General features: G+C 39.3%; 1 protein-coding gene across 1 annotated transcript in view; it reads right to left on the reverse strand.

Annotated features, from left to right (window-relative positions):
* The window catches only part of adisspb (adipose secreted signaling protein b), a 33,955-nt gene that overhangs the window by 10,477 nt on the left and 8,503 nt on the right, over positions 1-14,975 (reverse strand). Inside the window, exon 3 of the mRNA XM_073475301.1 lies at positions 7,024-7,163. Within this exon, the coding sequence (XP_073331402.1) occupies positions 7,024-7,163 (140 nt within the window). The remainder of the gene's footprint in view (positions 1-7,023; positions 7,164-14,975) is intronic.

A 14,975-nucleotide genomic window follows, 5' to 3' on the forward strand; every position in this document is an offset into this window, starting at 1 on the left:
GACTTCAAATTGCTTCTTTGTCCAACCAGCAGTCACAAACCCAAAGACTCTTCACTTATTGTCACAAATAACGAAGAAAAGCAGAAAATTGTTGAATTTAAGAAGCTGAAACCATCGAACGTTTCACATTTTTGCTTGAAAAATGACTGAAACAACTAATCGGTTATCAAAGTAGTTGGCGATTGACTTCATTACAATTGATTAACTGATTAATCTACCAATTGTTGCAGCTCCAATTACCATAAATAATTCAATTTTAAAGGGATTTCTAGCGACAAAAACATAGTTCAGGAAATTAACGCCAACCATTTTCACAGTTGATTAAATAGTCACAGTTTTGTCATTTATTAAGCGAAAAAACCAAACATTATCTAGTTCAAGCTTTTATGTGTTGAACGATTAACTGATCAAATAAAAAATATATAAATAGATTGATTGCTAATGAAATCAATGAGATGCATCCCTGTTAAGATAATCTATCAGATTGTACCTGAATTTTCTGACTGACTTGAATTATTTGTTGCATTCATAACTAATGAAACCAAACATAACACTGTCTTATCTCCTGCTTCCAGCACAATTCACACTTTTTCAACTCATACTGCCTGTAAGCAAAAATTTTGAAGCTGACTATGAGGCAGGCAAGTGAGAGAAAGAGAAAGAGAGGGGTAGAGAGATGTAGAGGTAGCAGTCTGGTATATAGCAAAGAGAAAAATTCATGAGGGAATCATCACAGTGTGGAAAAGCCTCACAGAGGAGACAGGTACAGAAAAAAAAGAGAGACAGACAGCGAGAGAGAGAGAAGGAAACCGCAGGGAAGTGCAGGCGAGGAGAGATAAAGCCCAAAGCCCCTCCAGCTAGAGCTGCGAACGGCAGCTTCAGCCCCACATGACCCCCTGGTTAAAGCAATGTGCCGAGCAGAGCCTGCAAACAGCATTAGGTGAGAAAGCAGAGAGGGAGCAGTGAAGGAGCACTGCAGAGAGGAACAATAATCAGTCTTTGAGCGTAGTCCCACGCATGTCCAGAGACTGTGAGCCGTCGCTGAAATATTCATTTAGTTTGGATTTCATGCTGCAGATTTGGACACAAAGAGGCTGTAAAATGATGCAATGACGCAAACCCAAAAGTGATTTGTTACATTTCAGTTTTTAAAGCAGTTTGAAGTGTTTCTGGTTCACGAGTCTAATGAAAGCGGGCACTACTGAGTGGTGACGGTTAGATGCAATCATTTCTAAAGATGGACTATGTGTAACACTGTCTGTTGGGCACACCCAGAGAAACACACGACTCGGCGTTCGTCCAAAACAATGGCGCAATTCTTTTCCTCAACTTGAAGGGGAATACCACACATTTTATGAACTTGAGTGAACTTGAATGCTGCCTAAGACAATTCACCCAGTATTTATTATCATACAACACTTCTTATTATCTAGAAACTGAATGTTCTTGCATGTGAGATATCACTTAGAGGAGAGAGAGGCACGAACGCGAAGATTTATTTATGAGCGCTTTAAATTCTGGTTTACACTGCTGTGGGCAATGCTCGAGTATAAAATTATATTTGGTGCGACTCCATATGCAAACTCAGTAAAGTCATTTTCATTCATTTAGAGTGCTGTCATGCGGCTTAAGCAGATTATCTTACTTGAATTTGAGTCACATCCAGGGCAAACACAACTTGATAACACACCAGAGTTACTGAACTTTCAGAATAATTGTGGCATGTAAACGTATCGGTCTAGCTTCTAAGTGATCTGATTATAAGCAGCACCAAAAAACGTAAATGTGGGAACCAAAGCAGAATGTATCATATCAGCAGGGCTGGTAGTGATAGAAAATAAATTAAATTTGGGGTCAAATTAAAATGGCAAGCTGGCAATCAAGCTTTTGGCCACTTTGAGGCAGTGGAACAAGCTGTAAACACAACATTTACATGCTTTATTGAAGTCCAATTAATAGTTTTCGTGTCCACAAGGGTTCGCTTTAGTATGTGCAATGATAATGTCATTTTCTGCCAACGTCCGCTCTGTGTGTGAACATTGGCGTGCAGCCCACAAATCGTGACCGCACAAACTGTGCACGCTCCAGTTACAAAATAAAATAGCTTGTTCCACTCTCCAGGCCAGTTGGTGGCATATTTGGTAGCTGGTTTGCAAAGACGAAAAAGATGAAATTTGATGATGAAGAAGACGACGACGACAAAGGTGACAAAGATGACAAGGAAGATGACGAAGAAGACGACAAAGGTGACAAAGATGACAAGGAAGATGACGAAGAAGACGACAAAGAGGAAGAATAATAAGATGAAGGGGAAGAAGACCAAGAAAAAGACGCAGAAGAAGACGCAGAAGCAAAAGGAAAAAGAAGACAAAGAAGAGGAAGACGATGAAGAAGACAACAAAGAAGAAGACGAAAAACAAGAAGACGAAGAAGACAAAGAAAAAGAAGACAAAGTATGAAACTAAGAAGACTTGGAAGAAAATTAAGAGGACGAAAAAGAAGACGAACATGAAGAAGAAGTCTTTCAAAGGAATATAGAGACATCCAAATGACATTGAACTTCTAGCAAGAAATCTCAAAAACTCTATTAAGACACAAAAATACCTGCTGCCAAAAATGGAAATGTCTGTGAGAAAGATATGTGAAGGCCAACAGGGAGCTGAAAAGCTAGACAAGCTATGCAGGTGGGATATGAAGCAACGGTAGCATTTGCTTGTGCCCGTATTATGGCTCCAAGTCTGATAATCACTCTACATTTAGCTCTGGTTTGGTCTCTGCTAATCAGTCTGTCGGTCGTTTGCTGCTGAGCAGGTGGTGTACAGTAGGTTACACAGAGTGTGTTTGCAACAACTGCCTACTGCAAAATAGTCGTGGGCCAGAAATTCAAAACGAAGGTGCTTAAAAGGCCCGGTATAGCCGAGAATAACTGCTGAGTCAGGTGATAATTCTCTGGTTGTCACTAGACGCCTCATCCTTCAGAATACACACAGTCATTTGATCCATTATTAACATACAAATATTGATTTGTGGTGCTTTAAACGAAAGATAAACACCAGTTTAGCCTCTTCAATTTCCCTTCTCTTAATTAAAAGCAACGTTTCCTGTTTCCTGCAACCACACAGCCTTGTAGTCATTAACCCTTAACGTGGTTACTCGAAGTAATACAATCACAGCTAATCGGAGCATCTCGGCCGGCTGGGCTGAATAAAGTTCAGAAACACTGGCTCGGCTGTCCTGTGAAACACATAATAATTTGAATTAAAAAATGTGTGGCATCTGCAGGCACAGCTCCGACAGCTGCTCATTTCCATACCCTGCTTCACCGTCATTATCAGAAACAGGAAGATACACGCTGTAAAATTAACAAGGATTATGTGTTGCTGTCTACGAGCGCCCGCCTGCTGCATGGACATACAGAACTTGTGAAATCCAAATAACATTCATGAAAAATGGTATTCATACAGCTGTTGTCTGCATACCGCTCCCATCCCACACACTCCCACCTCATCCTAGGTCTGTCTGCGAGGATCGCCAACACCCCCCCCCCCCGGCCATTTCCATAGCAACACCACCACCCTCGGCTCCACGATGAGCTACGACGGCGAGCTGAGAGTATCCTGTGCCCACTCTCGAGCACGCTTAAAGAGCTCTGAGATGCACACACACACACTCACTCACACTCAGGCTGTTCTGTGACTGTGAACAGCCAAGTTTGTAGTCCATGTCACACACACACACACACACATGCACGCAAACACACAGCTTTTAAGCAAATTGATTTGGCTGTGACTTAGTTTCAAAGCTTGGAAAGGCTTAGTTACAGTGAGCGTGGACAGAACTTTCCTCTGGGATTTTTTTCGGTATAACTGAGAAATAGCAGAAGAAGAGGCCTGACCTTAAAGTCTTCTGAATTAAAGCAGAAAACACCATCCAAGTTAAGTGTGCTTGTATCTTCAACCTGATAAAGTCATATTCACGCTTAAATCTGTCACAAACCCCCAGAAAATAGGAAGAAAGGCATGCCCGATTATTGAATTTATCAACCGCAGTGAGAAGGTCAGGCTCAGTGAAACAGCGAGAGGAATCACTCAGTAAAAATTGATATGAGCGATTCTAGGACTTTATCCAGCAGCAGGCAGGAACTCTTTCAGAAAGCCACTCTAAAAACATTAGCTACTTGAGATGCACTTGATTTTGTGCGCCTGCCACTTGAACAGAAAAAAATCGATGGCTTGTTAGATAAATCATGTGGTTGGGCCTTTGCCTGAGTGCACGTCTTTTCTCGAACATTTAAATCAGTGCTTGTGAACTGCTTTCACATTAGGGGCTATTGTTCATCTGTAGACAATGATCTCATTGTTACACTCTTTAGTGTCCAAAACTGCAGCCACTCGACATTGGCACTCAGTAGTAATGTTTATTAATGTTTCTCATTGTTACCATCTTAGATTAGCACAGTGGATCTCAAACTTTTCTCTGTTTTTATATGCCCATAGAGCATTAACGGGCCAGAAACAAGACAACTGTACTCACTCATAGATGAATGAATGAATGAATTTTAGTTAAACGCGATAGCACCGTCAAACTCATGTTTGTTTATCTTCCCTACGTAAATCATATGTACTCTATCCCCCCTTCACTGGCTTTGTGCCCCCTAGGTTGAGAACCACTGGTTTAGCCTGTTAGCATGCTGACATTTGATAATGAGCCCTGAGGCTGAGGGAAATGTCATTAGGTTTGAAGTAATTTGGTCGTGAACCAACATATTGGTAAATACTAACCTGATGATGGTGCCAGTAAAAATGAAAGGATAACCAAAATTGATGAAATTAAATAAATGTCTAACAATTTCACTGCAATCCATCCAATAGTTGTAGAGATGTAGAGTAGATGTTGAAATATTTCACTGGATAAGAAGGCATTTTTAACTGCTGGAGGCACTAACAGGAAAGGTCGGATTCATCCTCTGGAGACAATGAATGTCTGTACCGTATTTCATCTTTCTGGATCAAAATGTTGGGCAGACAGAGAGAGATACACCAGCATTGTTATCCACAGAGACGTGTCGCTAGCTTAGATATAAACTGCACTATCTGACAGATTTAAGAATTTTTTTAGGTAAGTCTGAAGTCTCGAGAGGCAGTGTGGGAATGTGAAGCCAAAACACATAATCTTTCATTCCCCGGGCTCAAATCCAGCCTCATGTTTCTCCCCATATTTTCACTAATAATAATGTAACAATGGTGAAGAGTGAATTATTGCAACAATACCAATTCAAAGACATAAAGCTATGAAGAACTGCTAGGTAGGATTAAAGAGCTGTAAAGAATGCCTCGGAAATAAACGAGCTATGTTTTAATTGTGCAATTAAACAGAAGAGGTTTCATCTGTGCCGCCCTTCATTAGCATCACCATCATCAGCAGCTTCACAATAATGAAGTCTGCACAGACTAAACAAGTCGATAATGGTCACTGATTGTCAGCTTCAGACACGGTTACATTTTTTCCACTCGCTCTTATTATTATTACAGTTTTAGAAGTTTTGGAGCCTCTGGCACCTTCTGTTCCCGCTGCTTGGCTCCTAAGTTGAGCTCCTCCAGGGTTTAGAGCTGACAGCAGAGAACAGATGAGAAGTCTGATATCATTGTTCTGTGGCTTTATAGCCAACAGAGGAGATTAACAGAGATGAGAAAGGACTATAATCTTCTCCTGGATGTTTCGCAGATAAAACCCTATCGATGCTTGTAGAGACTGAGGGGACTGCTCCGTGATATCCAAGAGTTACCTTCTAATATTATATCCACCAACAACATGGCACGCAGGGGAGTCCAACCCGAATTATGACCAATTATCAGACTTTTAGATACAGTGGGCTATAAAGATACGAGACTAGAGTTTCCCTATTTGTCATACAGTCTGTCATCGCATGTTTGAGTCCATAAAGATATTATTAACCTGGCAGGACATTAAACTTGGTCTTGGATTACGTTGTCTGCTGTACATGGTGTCCGTGAAGCAGATGGAGACTGAATAATGGCGGCAGCCTGGGCAGCAAACTACTGCAGACTATTTTGGATCAGCATGTGACGATGCCAGATCATGATCTTTTTCAGAAGTGCCTCCAAACGTTTTTCAGCATTTCCGCACAACTCCCTGAAACTAAAATTGATTCATGCCAGATCATCATCATATGCAACATTTGCAAGTACAGCCGCATATTTCTGGTTACACTTGACTAAAAGGCTCGACAACCATCAGATCAACGTCATTGATTTGCAGTTCATCGAAAGTTACGGCTGTAGATTTGGGACAATCATAAACAGCTTAAATGTTTATTTGGGCTAGATACAAATTTCTTTATAAAAACCACATTATACCTTATAAGAGGGGAACAAACCACTTAAAGCCTTTTGAAGAGAAAAATCCTCAATGCCAGAGATGCTGGTTGTATGACACATATCCTGCCCCTCCCCCATGAAAGCCAATCATCTGCTTTATCACAGCCTAACCGGGAGACATATCAGCTCATCGTGTTGTTGCACTGACGCAAACGCAAAGTTGAGATTCACCTTAGCGTCAGATTTTATTTGACTAATATCTCAGTGGTCTTATAATTAACACTTTAATTATGACCCTAAATTTGGTAATATCTTGACTTACATGCCAGCACAACTTGTCTAAGTTTTCACAATCCTGCTTTTAGACTAAAGCAGTGGTGCCTGAATTGACCGTTACCATCATTATTGGATTTACAAATCTTATTTTCTGTGTAATCACATCAAGCAAACGACGGGAACGGAAGACAAACAGGATACAGAATTATTTATCTCAGCCTTTATCAGTCAGACAGAAGCGTTAAGCCCTCGCTGCCGTTAGCCTGTCAGTGGACTGACTGTAAGATGTGACAGTGCTGCGATTCAAGATAACACTGATGGTAAGAGGTTGGAGCAGGATTGTCTTTCTTGTGTCTTTGTTAAGACAGAATAAAATCGAATGGCTATGAAGTGTCAGTCTATTGCACACCTTGACCATGAAGTTGCCATCATCCTCCGGAGTCACCATGACGACGGAGTCATGCAGCTTTTCGTCAAAGTGAACGTGTGATGAGGCTCCGGCAGCGGGGGGCTCTTCCGAGAAGCGCACGCCTCCTGCCTTCGCACAACCTGAGTGAGAGGGAAGAGGAGAGAGCGGCTGAAGGTCGAACATTAACAAACACACCGAATCCCTTTAAAGGAGGAGAAGAGGCATTAAACTGTGGAGGTCGACTCCTTTCACCGACATAGTGGAGTGTGCAGCAGAGCGCTTTACAAAAGCAGCCACTTAAACCTTCTTCGGGTTTGAGCCGTCTGAATATTTTCTTGTTGTTTTGTGTTAAGTGTTTTCAGTGATGTTATCAAATTTGAATTTGAAGACTATATGATGCAGACCTGTTGTGCTTTCTAGCTAACAGGGGCAGTTACAGGTCACCTGCAGGCTTATTTCAGCATTAAAAGATTTAGGCGAGAAAAATATATAAATAATTCAGTGGGTTCAAACTCCTATAGATTAATGCCAGAAGTACTTACAGAGCAAGAAATCAGCTTATAACCTTTCAAAAGAGCCCAAAACCATGCCTGTACTCCAAATGGTTCAACAACAGCTTTGGATTGGTTCTAGGATAATTTTACATTCATGTCCAGGAATAACAACAGGTTAGTAAAATCTGGATAAAAGTATTTCTAACACCTCATTTACTTGAAAAATATGGTGTTATTTTTGAGAATAAAAGGATTTAACAGTAAGTCTTGAGGTATTTGGTGCAATCTCCTTTTGTATTTATGATGCCATATCTCAAAATAACAAAGACATACAAAGATAACAATCAAGTGGAATTGGGGACAAGGCTTTGGAGATCCACCACCCGGTGATTGGGACACTCCAACGTAAATGGTTTAAAATGGCTTCCAAATATCTGTCTATTATAGAGGACACCGTGTATGAAAGGGTTAAATACCAGTGATTGTAGTCCCCCGCTGATATGGAGTTTCCTAACGTATAAATATTTACAAATAAAAAAATAATTGGCAGCAAATACAGACCACTGGCAGTTCTAATAGCGTTTGAACCCTTGAGATAAACAATATAAAGATTGCCTTATAAATAATTTGTTTATTAAGATGATCTTAGACTTCTAGCAAATACATTGGCAAGCAATCTTACCTTTACAATAAAAATTGCAAAATGGTCTATGCCAGTCTCCGTGCGACCTCAGTGTCAAAATAAAAGGAGTTAAAGAGGTTTATTCTTTCAAGCTAAACATATTATTCCCCTTTAGGTTTGAGGGCTCTCCTATGACAGTGAGGCACACTGATATTTATTGTTTTCCGGCCCAGATATTTATTTATTCCCAGTGCGAATAATGGAAACTCTCCAAATAAACCCCCTCCTCTCAAAAAACAGTAACTCTCTATGACAACAAACAGTCTGTCTGAAGTTTTGCTCGAAGGGCTTCGGGTCGTGATTATAGAGCATCAATTTCCCAGACCTTAAAGGAGAGTGAAACATGTGCAGAAGCTCAACAACAAGACGTAGACGAGTGTTACGAAGAATACATTGTCCTGCTCTGGTGTATTTACACGACCTTTTAAATGTTTATCAAATATTCTTTTAATAGAAGCCACTGGGACTCATCCATCACTTAAATTTGGAGACCATTTCCCGGAGAAGCCGGCTACTGCAGTCTGTTTGTGTGCAAATTGGACGATGAGATTACCATATCCAGCATCACCATGTCTACTTCCTGGGCACCATGTGTCTTATTACCATCTTTCCAATTATTCTAGATTTATTCAAAAACTTCAAAGGTTCTTCAAACAGCAGTATGACGCCATGCTGTAGCTTTGTTTTGGAGCCAATTTTACTAACTGCCAACTCTATCAAGTACTGTGTGACAACAAAGCATAGATATGTGTTTTAAGCTCTGATTTAAGCACCTAGTCACCTAAAATGAAAATGCGCTTAACTCTTGAAGTAGGTCTTTTGGCTCTACTTGTCAGGCATGGGTGTATTTATGCCCAGACTCATAGGGTGTGAGAGCGAACACATGGGGCCATTTTCACCAGCACAATAAACAGGTATCTGGAGTCAACATTATTAATTCAGTGAGATAGATGCTGGCTTAATTAGGCTGGTGCACAGCAATCACGGCTGCAGATGGAGGATTTTACATTTTCTCATCTTTAAACTGGACTTAACCATGTTTTTAAAGCTTTCGTAGTGTACACAACTAGTTTAAGATAAAGCAAAACTGAAGATATAACCTATGTTAAAGTTACAATTACTTTAAATACAAACTTACTAAGAATTTAAATCAAACGTTATGCCTATTATCTCTTATCTCTTAAAGGTGTAACGTGTGACATGAAGAAAATGGAGTGGAAGCACTGCTCCGTCTTTTCTGGTGGTCTGAAGCTAATTTTCCCTGTTGTTATAAGTGCACGGAGCATTATCGAGACAAAAATAGGACTAATAATGTATGGTGAAAAATAAGAGATATCATTGGAGATCGCAGAGGTTCCCATAGGAATGAATGGACTTACAGATGTACAAAGGCATGGACATAGCATGAAAAATGTTTTTAAAAAATGACCTCATCTGTGTCGGTGTTTTTAACAATGATGACAACAACTATCAAGATTCCTCTCTACTTCTATGTCTTTTGTTTTGACTGTCTGGATTGAGACCCATAGCAGCAGAAAGTATATACGGTGTGTTAAATAAAGATCCATCCCGGACGTTTTCTTTTTCAAATCTTTACTCTGGTTGTTGGGGAAATTCAGCCATATATACTGTACCTTTGAAATAAAGTTTTCAGAGACTTTAACTCCTATTTAAACTTTAATCAAGTTCTCTTGCCAGCCAGACAGTTGGGGAGATTTCATTCTTTTATGTCTATTTCCAAAAAAGCTTTAAGCTGGAATACGCCTCTGCTTTTCTTTGAAAAATATTGGCAGGCATTTCTCCCTCGTCATATCTGGACCAGCAAATATTCCTTTAAGCAAAACAAGATTTTTGTCAAAAGAGGATAATTTGACTTTCTCTGCCGAGCCATGACAGGCCAACATGAGGTGAAACTGGTGCCACATGTTGCCGTGAAGCCTGGTGATAATGTAACATTTATCCTGAGGATCAATCCGGTGGAAACATAATTAATTTTTCATACCAAAACAACCAGTTTCATATACATTTGTGTTGTTCCTGAAGACCTGTACACTTGCTCCAATGTATTTAAATGAATTCATATGCTGACTTACAGTATGTCCCTGCATTACATGTAGCACAGGCCATTGCTGTCCCTCTTGGGCCCGGTTCCATTAAACTTTTATACAGACTCATATTAGAGATTAGAAATCCGTGCTATCGGCAATCTGGGTCACAATAATGAGTTCAGTGGTTACATAATGTTTCATATGTGCAGGATCACTGCGTTCGAATAGAAAGTGGAAATGAGACACAGGGGGGTGTTATATTAAAATGATATGTAATATCTAAAGCTCTCAACAAGAGATAGCGCAGAACACCTTGCAATATTAACAATATCCCAGAGTGGACCTTCTGATCCCACATATATGAAAGATGTCACCTGAACTAAAGCAGGCTCTATGTCTTATTCCTGTGATATTAGACAGCGCAATTTCCCAAGTCTTTTCCAAATACAGATGAGGGTTAACAAAAGTCAGGGTAGGTTGATATCCTTTAAATGAGTTTTTTTATCTGACGCCGTGCCTTCATGGAAAATTCATATATTAATGTGAGAAATTATAAATGGGTCATTTTAAAAAGTGATATCAAATAATAAAAGTTAATGCTGATAATGAAGTATGTTAACACATGTACTTGATTTAGGGTTGAGTGTTTGAGGGCTGTATTATGTAGAGTATAGGTGTATGTGTTAACGACCTGGGGACAGTTTAATGACCGTTTTCCCCAAATTAAGGCTCAATGGATGGAAACACTCAAAATTTGATTTATTTTATTATTTGATTTTAGGTGTGACTGTTTAACATTACATGGTTGTATTTTTTTAATTATTTCTATACCGACGCCAAGGCCATTTTAGAATGTACTTATATGTATATGAATGTACTTAATATTGCTATATTTGATTCAATTTTCTAAATACACCAGGATATTTAGGAATGCATTTTGTTATGCTGTTGTTTATATGATTGTATACTTAAATTGTCTCCTATGTGACTATCATATTTTTATGTCATTACCATTTTCCAGTATTATACCAGTATTATATAGATCTGGTTGTAATGTTGTACTTTGTTTAATTGGCGTTCAAACAGTGTTAAACTGATGCGTACATTGCATTTTTTTTTTATAGTGTATTATGTTATAACAGCGAATAAATGCACAAATGTTGCAGTGGTGAAAGATTAAGATAATTAATCAGTCAGTTTACAGGTTAATGTAATAATTTATTTATTCGAAGTAAATATGTGAAACAATTTTCTGCTTTTCTGTTTTATATGGTTGTAAATGTCATATCTTTTTTACTATTTTCTGATATTTTAGAGTCTAAAGGGTTAACTGAATTATCACAGAATCAATCAAAAGATTAATAATTGAAAAAGGTATTTTCATCAGCTACAATTTAAAAGTTACACAATGAGAATAATTTTCATCTTGCATGCTGGAAAATCGTTTTTACAGCTCAACGATGTATCCTGCCTGCCAAAGTTTGGCACGATCAAAGCTGAGAATGTGTGAGAGACCGCTCTGATTACAAAAGTTACACCACAGCTGAGCTTTCATGCCGCACTTCACAAACATCAGATCTAAAAGCACAGAACCACTCACTTTTTGACTGTGCACCCTTAAATTTGGTACACAAGTATGAATAGTACTGGTGTTATTTTCTGCACTGTGTTTTCTACACCACCTAACTATTTTCTGGAAAGTCCGCTGCCCTCAGTGAACCTCACATCGCACATGCAGCACCATTCACAATGACTGGCACCGTGGAAAGAAAAGCAGCATCCACAAAAATAATTAGTGTAGCAGCTCAAAGTGGATGTGGAGCTTCTGACTCATGGACTACGAGATGTTGTGAGTTCATGCTGGGTTACAGTGAATGATTAAGTTCCTTATTAAGTGTAAACACTTAATAAGGAAAAGGTGATAAAGATGAACTTCATTATTAAACCTGCTGAGTTTTAAATGGGACCTGCTCTGTTTTTGTAATCTTTTCCTGGTTTTCGTTTATGGCCAACTGTGAGACAGTGGCCATAACAAAAATTTTAAACATTTATCACCACAAAAAACATTCAACATCACACATGAATGAAAGCATTCGCTGCATGATGGGTGCATTTTTTGGGACCAAGCTTGATATCAAATCCCACTACGGGACCTGTTATTTAAGGTCACTAATCCTGCTGCTATAAGACGCTTTTTGCAGGAAGCCTAGAAGTTGATACAATAGGGCTCCATGACTGTAATTACATTCACACACTGAGCTTAATAATGGCAAGCTTTCATCCAATAAGCCAGTCTATTAGCAGTTAGAGGTTAAAGGGCGCGTTATACCCTCTGGAGTTTGGAAAGCATAAAGAAAGGGGGCTTTCATTTTCAATGAGTCCAACTGAACTGTCTCTCCAACGTGAGAAATGATTCATTCAAGAAATGTGACAGCTGTGAAGACAAACCCATCAGAGGAATAAGTGTTAGACTCATTATTCAGCTCTGCTAATTTATTGTGTTTCCTTAAAAGGGGAGAAACGTTTCAGAAGCTGGACATGGCAGTGATGTGGTGTGTGTATTTACAAGGATTACAATCAAACATGGCTCAAAAAATACAGTAGAATCACACACTTCAGTGCTTTTGTGCAGACCAGCCATGATCAGCTGGTTAATTTCAGACATTGGACATAAGATAATTGAAAAACAATATGTCTGTATTGATCTGTAATGTTCTTTCACTGCTGTTAAATCACCAAATTTCAACATTTTTATTATACTAACTAAAAACTAATCCCACAAAGGTTGTTTTGGCAGTTACACTTTCTCAGCCACTTATTATGTCCTTTTTAGTCATTAACTTTCAAAGGCAACAATGTCAACACTGCTGCTGAATTAAATGACCCGCTTTATGGCCATTCCCTTTATAATGGCTGACTGAGTCTTTCCAAGAAAGAGCCGCTGGTTGTGGATTAAATCCCCCTTCAAAGTTGCTGCTGTGCTCAATGTTCCTCAAAACAAAAAACACAGAAATTTCCCGGATAACGTCACAGTGCTTTAGGTTAATATGTTATCAGTTTGAATTGGTTTAACTTCTTTTGTCAAGGTGCCAATCACAGCAATTGCCCCATAATTGCCGAAGTTTATTCAAAATTCAATCATAATAAAAGAGGCAATTCAATGAAGCTACAAATGATGTTATTTGTTTTTGAAAAAAGGTCGTCTTAAGCTCTAGCTCATTGTTAATGCTGCCTAGAACTGAGTTTTAAACCCTGTGGCCGAATGCGTCTTACTGGATGCACCTTGAGTCCTTTTTAACCTCCCTACTTTTATGTGCACACCGGTACCTTTGACTTTTCATCAAAGAACCGGATATTTTCTAACATTCTGTTTTGAGTTGATGATTAAAGCCATGTAAAGAGTTTCATGTATTACATAAAGACAAGCAGGTCTTTGGAAAATGAATACAGCTTTTACATCCATTACCCTCTACATCCAAAATAACTCATAACTCCTGGGTGTAAGTAGCCCAAATGTTCCAAGTTTGTCACGTTGCATACTGCAGTGAGTACTACAGCTCTGCTCATCCTGTCCTGGCCTCAGGAGTCCTCTTGGCACAACCTCATTAATTACTTGCTTTGAAAAAGACTCTACTCACAGCCTCAAGTCAAGAGCAATACATATGAACCTTGTTAAAAAGATTTTAAAAGCAGCACAAGCTGGATCACCAAGAACTTTACAACATTAATGTACTATTCTTTAATGCTTGTGGCACCTGAAAATGCTACCACGTCATTTAACCGCCTCCACATCTCTCATCTCCATTGTCGTCACGGTGGTTATTAAATTGTGGGGCAGCTGGCAGCTATCTGGCACAAGAAACCAGATCTTACACCGGCTTGACTGCTTTATATCAGTCCTTACTCCTTCAGCTCTGACCTTTTGTCTTTTTAAGTCAAATTTGCGTTTGATTCATTTTGCACATACAGCATATGAACAGTAGGCATGAACAATATGCAAAAAAAACAAACATTTTGTGATTATTTTGACATTCAGATTGTAACATGCGTCACAATTTTCGTTGAAATGGTAATTTTTGCATTTATTTTCACTGAAACATAAAAAACATGTTGGTGATGGGATTTTTGCTGGCCAGACAAGCATGTTCCCTGCATCTGGAAGATATGATTTGTAGGCCAGAGCATCTCTGCAGCACCACAATGATTCATTTATAATGATATATTCTGACCTTTACCTCTATCAAGAAATTGCAGCTCTAGGATTTGGATATTGCACCTGGCCATGTTGTGAATTTGATAATATTACAATCATCAAAGCAGCAGTAGAGCTCTGATCCAAGCCTCAGTGTCAGGCTCATTATCACAATACTGAGATCTGTGGCCTTTCCGATGGGTCGTATAATCTCAGACAAAGCCGGCGCAGGAACACACTTACAGACGTTTACCCTCTCAGTGGTAGCAGACCCATTACTACACAGATGCATGCGCACACACAAATTAATATGTACGCGTGCACGCACACACACGGCCCACTAAACTGGCTTATTTCAGATTAATCTCTATCTACTTCTGTCTCTCCTCTAATCTGTCTGTCTGTATGTCTGCCTCTGCGCTGCTGAATACTACAGAGCTCTGTTAGCCTATCAGTCATCTCTGAACTCTTCCTCTCTTACCGCGGTGTCAGTACGCTCCAAATAAAAACGGCAGGACCAAAAAGAGGTACCACAT

The sequence above is a fragment of the Pagrus major genome, chromosome 10 (assembly GCF_040436345.1).
Source record: "Pagrus major chromosome 10, Pma_NU_1.0".
Classification (NCBI taxonomy): Eukaryota; Metazoa; Chordata; class Actinopteri; order Spariformes; family Sparidae; genus Pagrus; species Pagrus major.